This window comes from Rhinolophus sinicus, chromosome 13, assembly GCF_057876585.1.
Source record: "Rhinolophus sinicus isolate RSI-liver-muscle chromosome 13, RSI-T2T, whole genome shotgun sequence".
Classification (NCBI taxonomy): Eukaryota; Metazoa; Chordata; class Mammalia; order Chiroptera; family Rhinolophidae; genus Rhinolophus; species Rhinolophus sinicus.
Window position 1 is genome coordinate 62641060 of NC_142513.1, and position 20382 is coordinate 62661441.

At 59.5% G+C, this 20382-nt stretch overlaps 2 protein-coding genes across 3 annotated transcripts; one reads left to right on the forward strand and one right to left on the reverse strand.

The window, feature by feature from the left end:
- The first annotated feature begins 452 nt into the window (after nucleotides 1-452).
- Nucleotides 453-6292, forward strand: SH2D7 (SH2 domain containing 7). Its single transcript, XM_088789452.1, has 8 exons — nucleotides 453-814; nucleotides 2042-2131; nucleotides 2878-3043; nucleotides 3292-3504; nucleotides 4048-4754; nucleotides 4922-4982; nucleotides 5963-6000; nucleotides 6124-6292. The coding sequence occupies exons 1-8, from the start codon at nucleotides 564-566 to the stop codon at nucleotides 6290-6292; spliced, it is 1695 nt and encodes a 564-aa protein (XP_088645578.1). The 5' UTR covers nucleotides 453-563.
- A 652-nt stretch (nucleotides 6293-6944) lies between these two features.
- CIB2 (calcium and integrin binding family member 2) lies at nucleotides 6945-18512 on the reverse strand. 2 transcript variants are annotated; one of them, XM_019751249.3, is made up of 6 exons: nucleotides 18357-18512; nucleotides 15589-15623; nucleotides 11700-11811; nucleotides 10375-10522; nucleotides 7953-8148; nucleotides 6945-7551 (listed from the first exon to the last, which is right to left on the reverse strand). In XM_019751249.3, the coding sequence occupies exons 1-6, from the start codon at nucleotides 18405-18407 to the stop codon at nucleotides 7530-7532; spliced, it is 564 nt and encodes a 187-aa protein (XP_019606808.1). In that variant the 5' UTR covers nucleotides 18408-18512; the 3' UTR covers nucleotides 6945-7529. The 2 variants fall into 2 exon arrangements, with proteins under 2 accessions (XP_019606808.1, XP_074173559.1); XM_074317458.2 differs by lacking the exon at nucleotides 18357-18512 and adding an exon at nucleotides 16546-16628 and having other exon boundaries at nucleotides 7394-7551.
- Between the last annotated feature and the right edge of the window lie 1870 nt (nucleotides 18513-20382).

Below are 20382 nucleotides of genomic sequence, written 5' to 3' on the forward strand. Positions count from 1 at the left end.
AGAGCCCATGGGTTTTCACAAAGTGAACAGACCCGTCTCACCCACCACTCAAATCGAGAAACAGAACGCTGGCCACCAGCTCCTGCAGCTCCTCGGCCCTGCCGGACATCACCGCGTCCTGACTTGTATCCCCACCCATCAGTCCTGCCTATTTCAGATTTTATGTCGATGTTCCTTCATTCTTAACCATTACACTATCGCATCTCGTCCTCATGATGACCTTAGCATCTAGAAAACGAATCCCAAGTGGCAGGAGGACTCAGTCAGCACCAAAGTTCACCAAAACATAAGTGGCGAAGGAAGGAAGCTTGCGTAGAATTTAAACCCATCGCTTTGCTAACAGTGGCAGGGCTGCAGGCGTCAGTGTGAAAAGGACTGGAGGTTGGGGAAAGAGGTCACACCCAAGGGGACAGCTCATCTGCGGGCTGGAAGTTCGGGATCTCCGCCCCTGCTTCTGGCTGCAGAGGTCCCCTCCACCTGCGTCTCCCGCCAGCCACCAGCCCAGAGGTGACAATAGGGCTCCTGTGTGCTGCTGGCAGTTGGGGCGGCACAGACTCAGGCAAATGAGCCAGCACACACACAGATATAGAGGGTGCAGGGTCTGGGCTGCGCTTCCACTTCAGCTCAGCAGAATGGAGGGCAGCCTAAAGCAGCTCAGCCTGGGGCAGGGGCAGGGGCCTGAGAGGGCAGGGGACAGCCAGGGGCTGGCCGAGCTGCAGGAGCTGGCCCTGAGGTGGTTCATGGAGACGCAGGCCCCCCTCATTCTGCAGGACGGAGCCCTGCCCCCCTGGTTTCACGGATTCGTCACCCGCAAGTAAGGCTGCCCCTGTACGCAAGGCCAGCATGGTCCATGGACCCGGGGCTGAGAACATGGGCTGGGGCTTCAGGGCAGGGCTGGTTCCTGTCCTCATGCTGGGCCAGGCAGGGACCCTGGGAGGAGATGGGCGGGGGAACAGACTGAGGAGCGTCCCTTTGTCTAGGGCACCAGCCCCACTCTGTGTATAGATACAGCAGAGCTGCGGGAGCAGGGTGCCTTCCGACCAGCTCTGAACACCTAGGGGACCCTACACTTATCCAGACCGAGCACTGTTAGTTCCTGGGCTACACCTGTTTTAAGAGGGGACTGTCCCAGGCAAATCTGGGCGTACAGTTACCCCAGAAATAAAGGCGAACATGTGGGGGCTGGCCTTCCGATTGGCTGGATCTCCAAGCTGCTCATCCACTAGAGGAAGGAGCGACAAACCCAGCCAGTCACCAGGGGCTCCTGGCACAGCACGACATGGGCACCAGTTTGTGCAGGCGCACGGAAGGGCCCATTCTTGGTTTCATGCTTGCCTGTCACTATCTGGAAATTCATCTTTTTGGAGCAATGGGCTCCACATTTGCATTTACTGGGCCCCGCACATTTTATAGCTGCCCTTGCACAGAGCAGGCTCTCAGTAAGTATTTGGTGAGTAACGGGTGACAGACTATCTGCTCTGTGTGCTGCCAAACCAGACGATAGCGGGGATTTCCCACCGTACCTGCAAAATACTTGGCACCATTTAGCAATAGCCATAGCTGCCGGGGGCTAAGGGGACATGCAGGGGTGTGAGAAGCTCTGAGTTGCCGCTGTGACCAGGCTCCAGACAAACTCCTGTGTAGTGCACACCCTACACAACTGAGCAAGTGGTCCTGAGCAAGAACCCCACAGACCTAAGACTCTCCAGCCATATGCATTCATTCCTGCTACAGAGCCATTCAGGGGGAGAATGGGTGGCCAGGGTCAGGGGCCATTGTGCCTGCTGCTAAGGCTGCACTGGGGGTGGGACAGGGGGCCTCAGGACTCCAACCCAGCCCCACATGAAGTCTTGAGCTGCTCAGTGGAGCCCAGACGGCCCACACACCCGGCCGAAGCCCGAGGCGGTCCCTACAGAGGGTTGGAGGTCTGTGCACCGGGTCTGGCACCCGAGAGCAAGGCCAGCAGGGACCCCGAGACAGGACTAAGCCAGGCTGCTCCCGTATGGAGCCGGCACCAGCTAACGGCATGTCCTCTGCCCAGGCAGACGGAGCAGCTGCTCAGGGACAAAGCCCTTGGCTCCTTCCTCATCCGCCTCAGTGACCGGGCCACTGGCTACATCCTGTCCTACAGGTAAGAGGGGAAGCCACCTGCAGGGGGCTGGCGGGCTCGGCTCCAGTAACCCCGCCTGGCAGACAAGCACGGAGACCCCGCCGGCCCGCCCCGCAGGGCTGTCCCTGGACCCCGGCTCCCTCGCTGCCTCGCTCATCCATCCCGTGCTTATCAGACATACATGAGGATGTAGCCCCAGCCGGCAAAGGGGGTGACTAGGGGGTGGGGAAGGCTTCACAGAGGTGACCTCTGAGCCCAGCACAGAAGAACAGCAACTTGCCGGGCAGAGGGGGTGTGGGAGACCCAGGTGCTGCTGGGACACAGGGTGCTGGGGGGCTCCTGTGAGGCGGGATTTGGGGGGACGATGAGGCTGCCACCTGCACGTGGAGGCTCAGACCGCGTCTTTAAGACTTTGATATTTTGTTTGTCATGGGTTTTGGTACTAATTTTGATTTTCTAAAATATTGGCTTATCTGCTGTCTTGATTACTGAGTTTTGTGGCGCCCTTGAAATTTTGCAGCAAGCCCGCGCCTGGGCTCCCTCGCCCCATCCCATCCCGGCCCCGCCCTCCCTGCACCTCCCATCCCAGCGGCTCAGGGACTTCCTGGGAAGCTTGCTCCTCACCTGTCCCACTCTCCAGAGGGACACACCGAGGCCCCAGTGGGCAGGGCCCCAGCCAGCCCAGGGCCCTCCCTTCACGCAGCTCCAAGCCCTGAGCCGGGGCCACGGCTGTCAGCGGTCTCAGGCCACAGGTGTCTGTGTTACAGGGGGGGCGACCGCTGCCGACATTTCGTCATCACCCAGCTCCAAGACCGGCGCTACCTCGTCTCAGGGGACACCCACAGCCACGGCAGCCTGGCGGAGCTGGTGCACCATTACCAGGAGGTGCACTTTGAGCCCTTTGGGGAGACCCTGGCCGCTGCCTGCCCCCGGGTAGGCACCCCCCTTGTCGAGGGCAAGGGGCCCAGGGCTGGGATGTCCATCACCGGGGCCACATGCTATTTCTTCCCTCTTTACTGCCTGCCGTCCAGGGGCACTCGGCTCGGGGTCACGGTCCCTATTTGAAAGGCAGTGTCTTCCCCGAGCTCGGGGACCCGGTGGGCATATTTCAGGCTCTGGCCGGCGGCCTCGCCAGCCAGGGCAGTGTGACCACATACCTTCTATGCCCCCACCGTCTCCAGCCAGAGGACAATGACCTGTACGACGCCATCACCCGGGGCCCCCACCAGACCAACCCGGGCCATGAAAACCCACCTGCCACTGCATCACCCACGGGCGGCCCGGGAAAGGCGGCCAGCCCCTGCCCCCCTCCAAAGTCCCAGGTCTCCTTCCTCCACTTGAAGAAGAGTCAGGACGTGAGTCCCTGGAACCTGTCCCAGGAGGAGTGCATGGAGGTGAGGGAGGTGTGACGGGTGGCATCATTGTACCGAGTGTTATAGCAGCAGGTCAGACTATATGCGGAGCGGTACGTGCCATCTGCCCGGTCAGCATGGAAACGAACGCCCAAGGGCCGGGCTTACTCACTGTTGAGTCGGCACCTAGTACAGTGTCTGCACAGTCTGTGCTCACTAAGCATCTGCTGAATGAATATACACGGATGATTAACTTGGGGGTGGGCTGCTCTGAAGGGGGAGGGACAGGGAGTGGGTGGGCCCAGGGGGCTCTGAGGGACCAGTGGGCCACGCTGGGGGCAGGATGAGCTTGGCGGGAGGGAGAGCTGGTGACCCAGACTTTGAGTGCCAAGCCAAAGGCCCCCCTCAGAGTCCTGCATGGTCACTGGCTGAGCCCAATGCATGTAACCGACCCACGTAACAGTCAGGTAAACAGGCCAGCACGGCGGCGGGGGGCCCTCAGCTTATCTGAGAGAGCTTCAGTTTACCTGACGGCCTCTTAGTGATGGCTGACCTTCACGAGGTGCTCTGTGTCTCTCCTCCCAGGTCCCCACCAGAGCACCCCCCCTTCCCGAGAGGAGTGCCTCTCTTCTGGAAGAGTCTTTTGGAAGCACTAACGACGTCATCTACACAGACCTGAGGAAGATGAACCAGGCACGGCTAGGTCGGGGCACAGAGGTGTCCGGCAGGCTCGGGCCAGTCCCAGCGGGCAGCCAGGCCTGCTCCCCAGGCAAGGAGGCCCCAAAGAGGCTCCCTGACGGAAGCCAGAGCAGGCCTGGCGGCCCAGGGCCTGCCCTCTCTGGGGGGAGCCCAGACCAGGGCTCTGCAGCATCTCCTGCTTCCTGGGGCCCCAGTTCTGAGACTCCAGGAGCCTCAGCTGCTACCTGGAGCCAGGGGTCTCCGAAGCTGAGCCCTGGGGCTCAGCCCTGCGCCCACGGCAACTCTGCAGACACCTATGAGCTCATCGGGCAGGAGGCGGGGGATGCACCAGACCAAGAAGGCAGTACCTACGAGCAGATCCCAGTCTGCTGTGGTGGCCCAGCCAGGCCCCCCAATCCCGAGGCCAGTCCCACATACAGCAAGCTCTTGGGGCCCACAGACTGTGGCTGTGAGAGGAGCTCGGGGGCCCCGGAGCCAAGGAACACTTATGAACAAGTCACTGCAGCCAAGAGCAAGGCTGCTGGACGGACACACAAGGTGGGCTCCATGGGGAGCTGTGTGGGGGGGGTGCCAGCCCTGGGGAGCACCTGGTGGTAGAGGTACCTGCGACCCTCGGGCGGGAAGGGCAGGCCACTGCCCCTGCCCAGAGCTGCCCAGAACTTTATAGCCATCGCATCTGCTCAGGGTGGCGGGAGATGTAGCCATTAGATTTGGATGTAAGATGGAGGCTTCCAGGCCCTTTTGAGGTCTTTCTCTGCAGCAGATCGGCCACAATAGGGGTCTCAGAGCTCCGAGAGGTGGAGAAGGGGCCCTGGGTCCAGGTCTGACTTGTCACACCTCAGCCACTCCCCAGCCACGTGGCTTTGGGCAAGACAGTTTCCCAGGCAACTGAGGTTTGGCAGAGTTAGCGAGCTAAAACACAGGACACCCAGTTAATTTGAATTCCAGATAAACAACCAGTATTTTTTTTAAGTGTGACTATGTCCCAAATACTGCAGTTATTGCGTACTTGTCTGCATTCAGCTTTAACTGGGCGTCCTGTTCTTACTTAGCAGGCCTAAGCCTTCATCCCGTCGCTGTACGAGGGGCGGGCCAGGGCCAGCTGCCCAGGCGTTACCGCTGGTGTCTGTCTGCCTGTGCTCAGGGCACAGCCTGGAGCTGCTATTCTGAGGATTCTGATAAGAAAGGAGGAAAGGGGAGGCGGGTCGAGAGCGTGGAGGGAGGTGGCCGGGCTAAGAGGCAGGGGAGCCCTCCCGAGGCCCCAGCCCCACACCTCAGCACGTGCAGACCTCTCCCGCTCCAGCTGAAAGGCTGTCAGGGACGCTCTGCCAGCTCCTCCCTTGGGGCTGGGCTGTGTGTGCCCACCTACCCGGGACAGGACCCTCCCACGGCTGACTCTGCCGGGCCCACCGATCCTGCCTGTAGACAGTCCTCAGAACCACAGAAGCCACAGCCATCAGCTCTGGCTCTGGCTGCAGACACACGTGCCCTGGTCCCTGCTGGCACCATTCTACCTCGGACACCAGTGTGTCCCAGGGCCCAGCTGGGCAGAGAGCTCCAGCGGGGAAGGGGGACCTGGCCTTTCCTCTCCACCCCTTCCCAAACCCCGTCCTCCCCTTTGCCTCCCGAACCAGGAGAGGTGAACCCTTCACCCTAAGTGGAGGGCTGACAGCTTGTGGAGCAGCAACCGCGCCTTCTGCGGGGCTTGGCCCCAGCCCCCAGCCAATATGGAGGGACGCTGAGCCTGGGTCTCCCATCATGGCAGGGACCCCCCGCTCCAGCGTGTTCTCCCTCCTTGTAGCCGGACAAGCTTCGGAGGCTCTTCTTCACGGACAAGAAGTACAGATCCTGAGGGCCCGGCTTCCCGCGGCCCATACCGTGGGTTTCCCGGTACCAGAGCCACGCCAGGAAACCCTCAGCTCCTGAAGGCGCCGTTGGCACCCTCAGACCCCCCCCCCCCAGCCTGCGACGGAGCCACAGCCTGTGTGCCCACCTGGAGACACAGCGGGAGGGGCCTTCCAGCTGTCCCCTGGGCCTCCCACCCACCGAGGGAAGAAATCAAGGCCTGAGAGGAGGCACTCACTCCTCCCAGGAGACCCAGACCCAGACCGTGCCCTCCATGGTGCCCTGAGGGCCTTGCCCAGTGCCAGCTCTGGACGCAGGGCATTCGGCCTCTCAGTACCGCCATCACTCAGGTCAGGGTGCTCTGTCTGGACCCCCCCACTCAGATCCTTTGCTCTGTCCCACTTCCCCTCAGCCAGTGTCCCCACCTCCCTAGGGGTGACAATCAGCTCGATGCTTCCCGCCCACTGCCCCAGGCATAGGAAGACACACTGACCATCCCCAGGTGACACCACAGCCCCTCCCCACCATCCTGGGCAGAACTGGCTCAGTTCACACTGCTGGGGAAATCTCCCCTCAATGGCCTCTGGGCCATGCGGCTTCCCTCTGAGGAATGGGGCAAAGTGCCCCCACCTCCCAGGGGCGTTGCCAGGATTGAGCATGGCAAGCAGCCTGCCCCGACACCTGTTAGCACCCCGTAAACATTCACTGGAACCACTGCTGTCTGAGAGAAACAGACACAACTCACACCCGGCGTCCATCCCACGTGGGGCTCGCATCACGATTCGGGGCACAGATGTGTCTTCCTCCCAAAGGCACAAGCACTGAAATAAAAGTTAGTGCCTGAAGCTGGAGGGTGGTGCCTGACACAGAGGTGAGCACCAAGGCCCAGGAGGAGAAGAACCGGGGAACGTGCGCGCCGCTGGCAGACACGGACAGTGTGGGGACCGGAAAGTGCTTTACTACCAGTTCACACATCAGTAGACAGCACACAGCAGGGAGGGTTCCACGTGGCTGGGGAGGGCAGACAGAGGGCTGGAGCCCTCAGACCCACTGTTCACACAGCTTCATGTTGGGGAGGGCGGGTGGGCGGGCTGTGCCCCAGCCGTGGGTTTGGAGAAAGATTGCACAGCTCCTTAAAATCTCATCCTCTTTTCCCCCCACTTTGCCTTGGCTGGCCAGGGTGTGTTTCCGGCACATGGACAAGTCAGTAACCCCCGCCCATTAGCTGTTCCTCCTTCCCCTCTCAGGGGGCCGCTCTAACGGGGACACGACTGGGTACAGGACAGAGGGAAGGCCATGGAGGGGCTGTGGGTCCCGGGGCTGGACCCCAGGGGGCCTGGGAAGGGCCTGCTCCTCACACCCCCCTTCCCTGGTTAAGGATTTTTTGCTGAAAGGGCCAAGGAAATGTTCGTGGGTGGACCCCAGAGGCCATAGCTCCTGTCCTGGGAGCTTGGAGGTCACTTGCGTGTAGACAGCAGAGCCGGACAGTGGGTTTCCGGGCCCCTGCGACCTGGGCAGTGCCCTCAGATCCGGACATGGAAGGTGCTGGAAGAGAGAAAGGGGCTGGGTGGGTAAGGGCGCCTCCCCACCCAGCCCTGACACTCCCTTAGGGGGTGTGGGGGACCCAGTTAACGCCTAGGGAAGGACGGCTTGGAGGACCGGCCATGCACTGGGACGCATGCCAATGTCACCGAAAGCCCCAGGACTTGATGCTTCACCTGAGAGCTGGCCCTGCAGGGGACAGGGAACTTCCCAGTCACACACTGAGGGAGCTGGGCCTGGACGTGCCCTCCTTCCTGCCTCTGCGCCGCCAGGGGCTGCAGGCACCACTGCTGTCGTGAGCAGTGACAGGGCCTCGCCCCACCCCCGGGTCCCAGGCGCCAGACCCTGGCTGTGCCCCACACTCCGCCTGTCCCCCCCACCCCCCCGCCAGCCCTGGGCGGCACCTGAGGAAGTCGGGGGCCTTGGCAATCATGTCCTCGAAGTCGGAGAAGCCCAGCTTGCCGTCGCCGTCCAGGTCGGCCTCCTCGATGACCTTGTTGCACACGTACACCACCTCCTCCTCCTCCAGCTCCGACTTGGTGAGCTTGGCCAGCGTCATCTCCAGGTCCTCCTTGCAGATGAAGTTGTCGGTGTTGAAATCTGCGGGGTGAGCGCGGGGGCAGGGCACTCAGACCCAGCCAGGGCCTGGCTGCGTCACCTCCTCTGAGTGCTCACGCCGTGCACGTCCTCACACTCTCTGGGGACATGGGACCCTTGCGCCCAGCTGGCAGGGACCCAGAGGGCTCACCCACTGGGCACCTGTACACAGCACATTCAACAGTCACAGCCCACGAACCCCACGATGACTGCGACACTTCAAATGTCCAAATCTGAGGTCTCCTGGGGACGTGGGGCCTCACCCTGCAGTGACCCTGAGGCCCGTGTAGACCTAAGGGAACCCAGGCCCGAGAGGCCGAGTGACTGAATCAAGGTCAGAGGCCTCCATGTGACATGAGGCCACGTTTTCTCCAGTGCACCCTGCCTCTGGCCCCAGCCAACCTGCGGGTCAGGAGATGCAGAGGCCGCTCAGGGGAGGGCCTGCCCGTGGCTGGGCTCTGTGCACACGGGGCAGGGATGTGACTTGACTACTTGGCAGAGGCACTGCTCTGCCCCACAGCACAGGCTTGCCCGTCACCTGCCATCCTTCCTGACCTTTTCACCCCGACGACCAGACGTCCGCACAGGAGGCCCTTCTCACATATCTGCCCAGCCAACGCCCCATCATCCCTCAAGTTTGGCTCAAACATCACCTACTGGTGGGGTGCTTCCTAGACATAAGGAGTCCCCACCACTGAGCTCCCTACCCACCGGTCAAACCCTGGCATGACGGTAGTGACAAAGGGCTTAACTGCTAAGGTCAGTACTGCAGGCTCCGGCCCATTTACTTTCCAAACCAAGCCTACTCTGCAGTTACAACCAGAATCCCCCTGCTCCACAGATGAAGAAACAGCGGCTCAGAAAGCACAAGTGACCTGCCTGAGGTCACATCCCTGTCTGTGTTGGGTCCCAAAGCCGAGCTCCCGACAGGTACCCTGCCACGTGCACACTGGCCTGTGGACACCCCAGGGGCAGCACGAAGTGGGCACCGATATGCTCTCAGGAGGGGTTTGCTGGCTGACAAGCTGGCTGGACTCCTGCAGGGTGGGTGACGTAGGGATTCCTGTGCCCCTTTTATATGAGGGATCCAGGGAGGGTGATCCCTGCTGGAGGTCAGACCCGTCTCCCCAGACCCCCAGCTGCCTCTCCCCACTCCACCCCCAGACGGGCGAGCAAGGGCGCCTCAGTCCTCCCAGCCCGTGTCCCCATGCCACGCTCTGCCTGCCCCCTCTCTGCAGACAACAGCCCTGCCCAGCAGCAGCAAGGCCACAGGGTCCAGGACGAGAGGGGTGATGGGTGGAGCTCGAGGAGCTTTCCATGAAGCAGCGCGCATGGCGTGTGGTGGGTGGATACACAGGGTCTGTGCTTCCTATGTGCAAACACGAGTGGGTGCAGGATGCACATAGTCCTCTGAAACGCATGTGACAACTGCGACACGAACAACAGCCCGAGAGGCCCTGGTGCCTGGTGGGGACAGGAGGTGTGTCCGTGGCCCCTCTGGTCCACCATGAGTCCCATCCCTCCCTGGGCCTCGAGTCCCACCACTCCCTGGGCCTCGGTGTCCCTGTCTGAGGACTGCCCAGGATGGGACACCAGTCGTGTGAAGTCTCTCATCACTGCAGGACCAGGGCTTCGCGGTGCCCAGCGCCCCCTGGTGGCCGGGCTGGGGAGAAGTGAGGGGCCTGTACTCGAGCAGCGTGGGGTCCTATGGGAGCCTCACTACCTGGTCAGGCCTCAGCCCAGCTCCTCCAGTTCACACGTCAGGGTGCTGTGGGACCATCTAGAACCCAGAGCTGCCCTGCCCCATCTGAAGCCCTGCAGGGGCTCCCATGCCCTGGGCAGCAGGTCCAAACGCCTCAGTTGGCTCCCAGCAGCTCGGCCCCCGTGACCTTCCCGCCCCTCGTCCCACCTCCTCGTCAGCATGTTCTGCTTCCTGAGCCCTCACAGGCTGCTCCCTCTGCCTGGTGCCCGCCCACCTCTCCTGTACCCCAGGCCCCATGGAAATGTCACTGCACGGGAACTCTCCTCGCCCCTCGGTGGGGCCGGTGCCTCCTCTGTTCTCAAGACCCCACGATGCCTCTCGTGCCCTGTCACCACCAGCCACCACACTGGACAGGCTCTCTGCTATGTGTCCCTGGTGTTTCCAACGTCCTCCAGGGCAGGCACTGGCAGGAACCGGATGGCCCGAGTGCCACCCCTGCAGTGTCACGGCCCCCCAGGCCCTGTTACCGTAGACCTTGAAGGCATAGTTGGCCTTGAGATCTCGGGGAGCTGACTCGCAGAGCACGGAGAACATGTCCACAAAGTCGTTAAAGGTCAGGTTCCCCTCACCGTCCTCGGAAAAAGACTCCACGATCCTCTCCTTGAAGGGATTCTCCTGCAGAGAGAACCACAGCGATCACCTGGGGGGCAGGGTAAGCAGACAGCCTCTGTGATCCTGGACAAGTGACTAAGGCCCCAGGGCCTCGGTTTCCCCATCTGTAGACTGGAAATAATCATCGCACCCACTTAACTGGAGTGTGAGCGGACTGAGTGCGTTACAGCAGGGAAGGTGTGCGAGGACAGCGCGTGTAAGAGCTCAGCATTAGGCTGCATCACACTGTAACGGCCAGACGAGTACAGGCCAAGGTCCGCTCACGGGAAGATGACCTTGGTGAGCAGGAGTGAGAGGGGACAACAGCCCTCAGCCGGGTCAGGCCGGGACAGTGGGAGGCAGAAGTGGGCCCCAAAGGCCAGGACACCGGTCGGGACAAGCGGCGAGAAGCAGAGAGCGCACCAGCCCCAGGCCAGCGATCACCCAGCTCCTGAGAATTCTCCCGGAGCAGCCCAGAGGCCACCGACTCCCTCCTCTGACCCCAGGTCACTCAGGGCCATCTCCCCTGCTGTCCTCCAGCCCATTCTGGGCCCGAGCGCCCTGCACTGCAGTGACCCCAGGAGTGAGGTCAGAGCCGGGACACAGGCCCCAGGGGACGCCAGGTGGTGACCCAGGCCTGGCGAGGGCTGTTTGCAAACTCCCACAGCACTGCGGAGGCGGGCCCTGCATGCTTTCTCAGTGGCAGAGGGCTTTGCATGCATCGTGGCTGAGGAACTCATGAATGAAACCTTATGTCAAGTATCTACGTGGTCTGAGCAGCGGCATCACCCCCCGCCCCCGCCCCAACCCGCCCCAGGGAGCTTGTTAGAAAAGCAGAGTCTTGGGCGCCCGGCCCTCCTGAGCCCGAGTCGCATTTTGATAAGACCCCCAGGTGATTGCTGTGCACACTGGTCGAGCAGTGACGGTGCAGGTGACCGTTCGCGAGAGGCCGCAGTCAGACCAGGCAGGGACAGAAAAGTGATCTGAAAAAGCAGACACGGGCTGCCAAGGACCAAAGACTGGCCGTGTAATGGAGGGCCGAGCGGTGGGAGCGGCCAGAGGCCTGAACACTGGCGGGAACACTGACGTGGCTCCCACGAGGAAACGGAGGCGCAGTGAGGTGCAGTGACCCCTCAGGGCCATGCAGCCTTCAAGGCTGGAGCCTCTGCGGGCCTGACCCACCCACCTGCCTCTCACCTACCCGGAGCTCCGGCATCTGGATGATGAGGCTCATGGGCACGTGGACGATGGGGCTCTTCCTGTAGTCCATGGGGACGAGGTTGGGGGCCAGCTCGTAGAACCGTGCGTGGAGCCTGCGGGAAGCAGAGGGAAAGCACTGCAGGGACCATCGCAACCCCGGCCCCAGCGGCCGGCACCGCCCTGCCTGCCCCTGGCCTCCCGCCCTGGCCAGGAGCCGAGTGAGGGGCGCTGGGTGCTGGCAGGGCCGAGGAGGTTACTTCTAGGTCGGAAAGCCAACTTCTGCCCTGGGACACAGATCTGTGCTGACTCTATGACTAAAGGGACACTTGGATTTTTTGTTTTTCCAACTCGAGGAGAATTTGGAAAGCTGAACCACTGCTGAAGAAATTCCTAAAATCGTCCAACTGTATCCCTGTGGCCTCTTCCCCCACCAAAGGGCGCTTGAAAATCTGTGACTATAAATCATATCAATAGGCCAATAAACCTTTTCCGGTCATCGTGTTAGCTGCACTTATGACTAGCTGGCTATATGGACACAGAAGACATGTGAAAAGTGTACAACAAGTATGCACCACACATTCACCACGATGGGCCCTGGGAGGCAGGGTGGACAGGGGTCAGGAGAAGCTGACGCCACTTACTACTTGACCTACTTCCTTACTGTTCGAATTCTTAGAGCATTCATTAACAAAAATAAAGTATCACTTTGTCAATAAAAAGACAAACGCCTTAGTAAAACAGAAACAAGAGGATATTCTTTACCTCCAACATCACACTTAAATGCTAAAGTACTAGAGACCTTCCCATAAAAGCGAGACGCCTGCTAGTACCATCATTATATAACATTTCACCCAGGAGGGAAAGTCAACGTAACTAGTCAGGAAAATAAAAGGGTGTGTTTGAATATTGGAAAGGAGGAGGCAAACTATTATTTGCTGGAAAACCGAAAATAGTCAGTTCTAAAAGTATTTGAACGAGAAAGAGCTCAGTGGCTCTTCTACACAATAGTTTTTGTACATGTCAGCATTAGCTTATTAAAAAATATAACATTAAAAAAGAGATCTAGTTCACGATACAAAAAACAAACAAAAAAAAGAACAACCCAAAAAAACCCCAAACAACTAAATATAAAATAGGTAAGAAATGTGCACATAGAAAACCAGGAAACTGTGACGAAGGGTAGAAAGTATTCAGGGAGTTAGATGACAATATTCCTGATAAGAAAGGACGAATGCTGTGATGATAATGATACTCTCTTCATTTTTTTTGTAAAATGAATAAAACCCTAATTGAAATCTGCCAAAGATTTATTGGAGAACTTGCCAACCTGACTCAAACGTTTGTTTGGAAGAATAAATGCAGGGGCGTGAGGGGAGAAACCCTGAAAAAGCATCTGGGGAAACAAATAGAGTTTCAGCCGATAAAAAGGGAAACCATATGGAGCAGACGTTGGCATAGACCAGGAAGAACCCCAACATGAGCGAGAATCAGCCCACGACCACCAGCACCTAAGTGAACGCGGTGCGATGGACTCTTCTGGAAGCCGCAGACTGGTCAGTCCGTTCTCATGCATGCCTCCCTTTCATGTAAAAATACTTAAAATTATAACTTAACATGCAGTCGCCAACACTTAAATGAAAAGATTTTAAAAGGCTGGGTGTAAGCTGGTTCGACACCACTAGAGGGCGATTTAGCAATAAAAATCAAAAGCCTTAAAAAAAGTCTATACGTTAGATCCAGAAGTCTCTGTTAGAAATTTATTGCAAGAGATAATCCCATAGGTGGGGGTCGTATGTCATGAGGTCACAAGGATATTCACCACTGTGGTAATATTATGGTGGACTGTAGAAAACCGAAATGTCCAACTAAATGAGTTAGGGAGGTGGTGAAATCCTTTTCTTATCTATTTTTACAGTTTGCCTAAGGAAAAGAAATTTTAAGGAAATTAAAAAACAACATGATCCAAATTTTTTTTTACAAATATACACAACAGAAAAATAGTGGCACCATCTATATATCAAAAGGTTATTAGTCATCATTTACGGGGAGGGGAGGATTAGAGGTGATTTTTTGTCCTCTCTTGATTGGCTTTATTTTCTAATTTTTTTTACAGTCATCATGTATCACATGTGGAATAAAAAAATTAAGAGTGAAACAGCTACAAAGTTTTTAAAAGGTTGAGAAGATAAGAGACAATAAAGAGACTGCTTCCTGCTGTGGGAAGGGACATTTACTGAGGAGCACAACCTAAGGTGGGGCGGGGGGCAGGGGGCGTCGGGCGCTGAGCTCTTACCCATAGGAAGGGAGTGGGGGGGCTGCCCACTCAGGGTCAGCGTGGGGTGGAAATGCTGTGCCCCGGGGAGCAATTGGATCCACCTGGGGGGAGGGCAGGGGGCAGAGGGGACATCCCCGCTTATCTGTGACTGACTCGGTTTCACTGAGCTGGCCCCCAAGCTGCAAAGGAGCTACTGCTCATCTTTCCTCCTCACCAGGCTGCTGGTGCTCAGGGAGCAGCGCACCCAGAAAGCCATCTAGTGGGGCAGCAGTATGAGAGGCCCTTGGGAGCAGGGCCCTGTGTCTGAGGCCCGTTTATCCCCCCACACCCTGGCGCTGTGGCCTCTCAGGGACGCTGACGGGGGACCACCGTGCCCACCCTCGTCACAGAAGCTCGGGCTCATTCAGGGCGAGGTTCAGACCCTGCCCAGGGCCACAGAGCTGGGAAGTAGGGGCAGAGCCCAGGTCTGCTGACACCGAAGCCTGGGCCTTTGTCCCCCACCGTGCCCCTCCAGTGGTGGAACTGGGGTGCCCCTGCCCACCCAGGGGACAGGGAAGAATAGCAGCCTGGGCAGAGAGGAAAGGCCGAGAGACACCGCCGGTCCAAGCAGCGGCCAGCACAGCCCTCGCGAGGAGCTGTATCAGGCTGTGTCCCCGCCGCCGGGGACCTCCAGGGAAAGTGCTGCTGAGACCTAGTGGCTTTTAGTGCCACCTGATAGCCAGGCAGGGGGCCAGGCTCCTGGGCATGAGTCCTGCTCAACATCTGCTCCAGGGGCTCTGAGGCTGTCATCCCCTGGCATCTCATCGCTCCTGTCTGGGCCACCCCACACTCCCAAAGAAAGGGGTCGTCCTGGGAAGGGAAGAGACGCCTGTTGGACAGCTCAGAGCAGCAGGGGCACTGCAGCCATGCCCCTGTCTTCTGGACCTCCCAGAAGTGGGAAGACATCAGAGCTGGGGCCAGAGGGCCCTTAGGGACCCCTGGTCTGACTGACAGGGACCCTGGTTGACCAACAGGGACCCCTGGTGTAACTGACAGGGACCCCTAGTCTGACTAATAGGGACTCCTGGTCTGAGCGACAGGGACCCCTGGTGTAACCAACAGGGACCCCTGGTGTAACCAACAGGGAACCCTAGTCTGACCCACAGGGACCCCGGTATAACTGACAGGGACCCCTGGTCTGACCAACAGGGACCCCTAGTCTGACCCATAGGGACCCCTGGTATAACCGACAGGGACCCCTGGTGTGACTGACAGGGACCCCTGGTGTGACAGGCCCCAGCATACAGGGAATCAGCAAGGGGCCTTGAGGAGTGGGAGGCCAGGTCTTCAGTCCTGGGCTGTGTGACAGCGGCCCAATTGCTAAGTCCCATCTGTAGAGTGGGGATAAAACCGGCTTCTCCATTACAAGGTGACAGCGAGAAGCAAATGAGAATGTGCCTGAGACCGCCCACCACAGAGCCGGAGCCCGGTCAGCAGAAGCGCAGTGCCCGGCAGACGCTGGGGTCTGGGAGGGGCACTGACTTCACATGCTCCTGTACTTGGCTCCTGCGCTAGTACAGCGGGGGGCCCCACCCCGCCCCATCCCAGCTGCCAGGGGTGAAGAAGCCACACTTACTTAAGGATGTCTTTCTTATTGAAGAACGAGCAGTCCTGTAGAGAAAACACATGCAGTGGGTTGTGTGGACCCCCATGCTCCTTCCTCAGCGCCGCACAGGGATGGCCCCGGGCAGTGCTGGGGGAAAGAGTCACTGCCACCCTCCCAGCCCAGCCCACAGGGGACAGCAGTCCGTGGGGCCAGAAACCACCTCCTGAAGCCCTGGGCCTGACCCAGGGGACCGAGTGCAGGTGTGGGAGCTGTGGGGCACCTGGGGAAGCAACGAGCGGGCAGAGGTGGGGGCTAGTGGGGTACCGTGTGCAACCCCAGGGCAGTGGCTGGGGGGCAGCTGAGGATGAAGAGGGCCACTGTCACAGTGCAGCCCCTGAGAAGGGAGCCTTGTGGAGTTGGGCGGTGTGAGTGGCCGTGGGCAGCAGCCTTGTGCTCAGAAATGGAGAATTTTAGGCACACAGATGGGGGGAAGGGCGGCGTCTACCTGATGCCTGAAGCCACAGGAATTGATGAGGTCACACTGGGAAGGCAGTGGACAGGCTGAGGGGCGGAGGAAGGTGCCAGGCTGAGGGGGCACCTGGACGGGGGGAAGGGCACCAGCCCTTCGCAAAGCCATTCCGGTGCTTGCTGGGTGCAGCCCAAGCTGAGCCACAGCACTGTGCGCGATGGCCACAGGCCTGGAGGGGGGCGGGGGAAGGCTCTGAACCCCGTTTTGTTTCATCCTCTCACTAGCCTATGGGGGCAGGCAGCGTCTGCCCAGTTTACAGATGGGAAAGCTGAGGTTCAGCAAACTGCAACTCTTTGTCCATGGAAAAAGTCGTGTGACAACGGTGATGCATACTGTGTCTCTCGAAAAAAAGAGAAAGGAAGGAGGGGAGGAGGGAAGGGGGAGGAAGGAAAGAGTGGAGTGAGAAAACTAAGGGACTGTGGCCTAAGGTGGGGCAGGCGACAACGAAGCAGTCAGACCTTCAGTTGGCAGGAGCCTGACATCTGCCTGGGCCCTGGCTGTGGCGATAGAAGAAGGGACCTCCAGGGGACGCTGAGTTACAGGACTTGCCCTCCACTGAACACGTGGCTGTGGGACAGCAGAGTTGGAGCAGCTGGAGGCGCAGGCCTGGGGTCTGGGGAAGGCAGCAGGAATGTTTTGGCGTTTCAGGGCTGTGGGGCATGGATCCGGAAGGCAGAGAAGGGGTCTGGGAGGAAACCGAACCTTCAGGATCATGGGCACCTGAGGATGGGGAGGAGGACAGGAGACCCTGCAGGTGGGGGAGGGAGGAGTCACCCACAGCTGGCCCGGCTGGCCTGAGGCTGGCTGGAGAGTCAGAGGGAGGGAGGTGAGGCTCTCAGGTTTCACAGCTCTCATTTCTCCCACCCACCGGGCTGCGCTGTGCTGGCGGGTCCTTCCAGGCTCTGGCCAAGGATTAGAACCCAACGCTGGGACTGGCTCCAGAGGGTAACCTGACACCAGGCTGCTCTGAGTGGGGACCCAGGCTCCCTGCCCCCACGGGCTACTCTTCACTTCTCAGCAGGTCTACCTGCTCAGCTGCACGCACCTTGGAGCCTTTCTCACACTGTGCCCCCCACCTAGACCGCCTCTTGCCGGCCCTGCTGGGCCTACTCCAGAGCTGCGTTATTTGTGAAACTTGCAGTCAAAGCAAAAGCTCCCTCCCGTCCGGCTCTCCCACTGCCATGAGTGCCCTCCCCTAGCACACACCTCACTGCCTGCCTCTCAGGAAGCCATACTGGAGGCAAGGAGCACAGCTGGGACCCCCTGTCCCCCAGGATTCGAGATTCATATTCCTCTGTGGGCCCCAACTAGCATCTCGGCCTTTGTTTACCCTTCTGTAAACTGGGGCCAACAGTCGGCCTCCCTGTGAGTATCAGGGCAAAGTCCAGCACCTGGTCCACCCCAGGCGCCCCACGAATGTGGTCCCATTCCTTCTCAGGGCCTCAAGTGCAGCTGAGAAATCTGTGTTGACAACCAGGCTTCCAGGAGGAGAAGGGGCCACGTCAGAGGCCCCCCACTTCAAGCCCGACACCAAAATAAACATTCACGTGGCTTCCAAGCCCCGGCTGCTGTCATCTCTCCCACCACACTCTCCACAAGGCGACAACACGGTCTGGCCCTCTGCCTGAGGGAGGTGAGCAGGGAGCACCCCAGGGGGGCCTTGAAGGAGAGAGCCTCTGGAGCGGGTGGGGAGGGAGGAGGGAGCCGCAGACAGCTGAGCGGTGGCTGCAGCCCCGGGCAGGCTGGCCAGGCTGGGCAAGTCGGGGGCTGGGCTCAGGTGCCACCACAGGGAGGTCGCACAGGGCGGCAGGGCACTGGGTCTCCTATCTGGGCAGCTCCCTGGCTCCTGAGGCAGGGGACCTCCAGGGGTCCAAGGGGTGGCTGCTGGGGACATGAGGGAGCTTGGAGAGGTGACCATGGAACACGCGCTTGGCTGGCCTCCTTGCCCCAATGATTCCCATGCTGGCGCCACAGCGAGAGCCCCCCACGGACAAACGACATCACCCCCAACTTAAAACCGCATTTGGAGGATGACGGACCTCAACCCCAAGCGAGGTAGGACCCCAGCTGGGTCCTGCCTCACAGAGGTTCGCTCTCCTGGGCCGCTTCCCGGGACGAGGGGGTCCCGCCTGCAGCCCACGTGAAGGCTCTGAGGAGCTGCGGCCCAAGGTCAAGCTTGGAGTGAGGGCAGAGGCCGGGTGTGACTCGGGGAACCGGCTTTTGGGGGCCTGGCAGCGGCGGGAAGACGAGCGGAGGGGCGCGGGCTCACCTGGTAGTTGTCCAGCTGCTCCTCAGTGAAGATGGTCTGCTTGTTCCCCATGGTGCGCGCAAGCCGGGCGCCGCCTCCCACTCACGGCCGCTCAGCCCCACGCGCATCCCGCCGCGCAGCCCACGGGAGGGGCGTGGTCGGGGGCGGGGCCGGGCCCACGAGGCGGGACGGGGCCTGTGGGCGGGGCGCCAGGAGCGCGCCGGTCCCGGCTGAAGCGCGCCGTAGGGCCGCGAGGGGGCGCCCGGCCCCAGACAGCGGGCGCTGCTGTCAGGTCTCGTGCCCATGCGCGCGGTGTGGGCGGGGCGAACCCGGCGCTTCTGGGCGGCGGGCGGCTGGCTGCGGCGCCTGTGCGCACATATTCGAGGGGTGTGGGGGCACAAGTGCAGGGACCTGGCGCCCTGGCCCTGGGGCGGGGGAGCCCTGCATTGCAGGTCGTTCTCCCACCCGTCCTTCGCGGAGAAGGAGGGGTCACTCCAGCCGACTCCTGAGACTCGTCCCGGGCCGGGCCGGGCCTGGGCAGGGCACCTCAGGCCCCTGGGCCTCTTGGGGAGGAGGACAGGATTTGCTCGCCTATTTTTGAGTCCTTGGACACAGATGTGAGACTTGAGAGGATTTAAAGGGCTACTGTGTCCGGAGACCGCGACAAAGGCCAGGACATTTCTGGGGCTTTTAAGCAAATGTCATCGCTGTCAAGTGCCTTTCAGGGGTCCAGCACACGTGTTAGTTCTAACCCCAGCACAGCTGATTCCACAGGCATTACCTCCATCTCGCAGAGGAGGACGCTGAGGCGTCAGTGGTGCAGTGACTTGCCCCGGGGTCCACAGCGGGGAGCGGCAGAATCTGAGGGAGGCAGACGCTGGTCAGCAGCCCCTATTCCACGCGGCGCTTTGATGATAAGGCCAGGACTTTATGCTTAAAACAGGTGGTCACCCCGAGTTTCTGAGTTAGTAGGTCTGGGGTGGCCAAGAACGCGGGCATCCACAAGTTCCCAGGTGGAGTTGGGAATCACTGAGAACCCTCAGTCTCAGGGGCCGCCTCGTCATCCTTCATTTGTATAGGATAAGAGGGATAGGGGCCTCAGCCTTGGAAAGAAGTCAGGATATGTGCCCAGAATTCAGAGAATGTGGAATTTTCGGGCAGAGAGGCCTTTGTAAGACTCGCCCCATCTGCACTTCTCTTTTATATTAGAGTTGGGAAAACTGAAACTGCTCCAAACCGCACAATCACTTAGAAAAGTTCTTCCCATCTCAGATTTCACATGGTCACAAACAGGCCAGTACTCTGTGTTCAGACCTTCTGGCATCTTCTCTTACAGTTGCTAATCTCTGTTGACTTGCAGTCCAGCCAATCCAGGTAGCAGCACCAGGACCTCTACAGAGCACTGCGTTTTCCGCTCTGGGAGCCCCCCGCCCCTCCTCCTACAGAATGGAAGCAGCAACCTGACTAAAATATTCCTGTAACACATCCTGTTTGATCGCTGTTGTCGGTGACCTGAATGAGGCCCTCTCTTGAACTATTACAACAATGCTGTGAGGAAGGTCAAGGGGTACAGTTCCCATGTTACAGATGAGAAACCCTGGGCTCAGAGAGGCAAAGTGATTTGCGCAGTGCCACCCAGCTAGGAAGTGGCAAAGCAAGTCTCAACGTCATTCTCTGATTCCAAAGCACATGCTTCTGAGGCTCCCAGCAGTTGGCCGTGGTCCCTGAGAAGGACAAAGTGTGTTTGACGTGAGGGTGAACGGAGGGAGAGGAAAGAATCATTGATGACCTGTCCTGTGCCCATTTACTGAGTAGGATGATTCCACGAACGCCCTTGAGTCTGTAGTTTCGTCTCATCATGCCCTTTCGCAGGTAAAGAAATAGTCTTAGAGAAGGTGACTTGCCAAGGTCACACAGCTGGTAATGCATGGATTTAAATCCGGGCCCTGTCTAGGGCATGTGGTTACTGCTTCTATAGGCATTGAGAATACAGCATCGCCCCGAAACAAAAATGCTGCTCTCCTGGAATTTACCCCTGGCGGAGAAG

Bases quoted from the DNA above. Each gene is read 5' to 3' on its own strand.
- CIB2 (XM_019751249.3), bottom strand. From the start codon at position 18,407: ATGGGGAACAAGCAGACCATCTTCACTGAGGAGCAGCTGGACAACTAC. The intron at 10,523-11,699 runs GTAGGTGAGAGG...TTCTCTCTGCAG, and splicing joins TCCAGATGCCGGAGCTCCGG to GAGAATCCCTTCAAGGAGAG. The intron at 8,149-10,374 runs GTAACAGGGCCT...CTCACCCCGCAG, and splicing joins CTATGCCTTCAAGGTCTACG to ATTTCAACACCGACAACTTC.
- SH2D7 (XM_088789452.1), top strand. From the start codon at position 564: ATGAGCCAGCACACACACAGATATAGAGGGTGCAGGGTCTGGGCTGCG. The intron at 815-2,041 runs GTAAGGCTGCCC...TCCTCTGCCCAG, and splicing joins CACGGATTCGTCACCCGCAA to GCAGACGGAGCAGCTGCTCA. The intron at 6,001-6,123 runs GTACAGATCCTG...CCCCCCCCCCAG, and splicing joins CTCTTCTTCACGGACAAGAA to CCTGCGACGGAGCCACAGCC.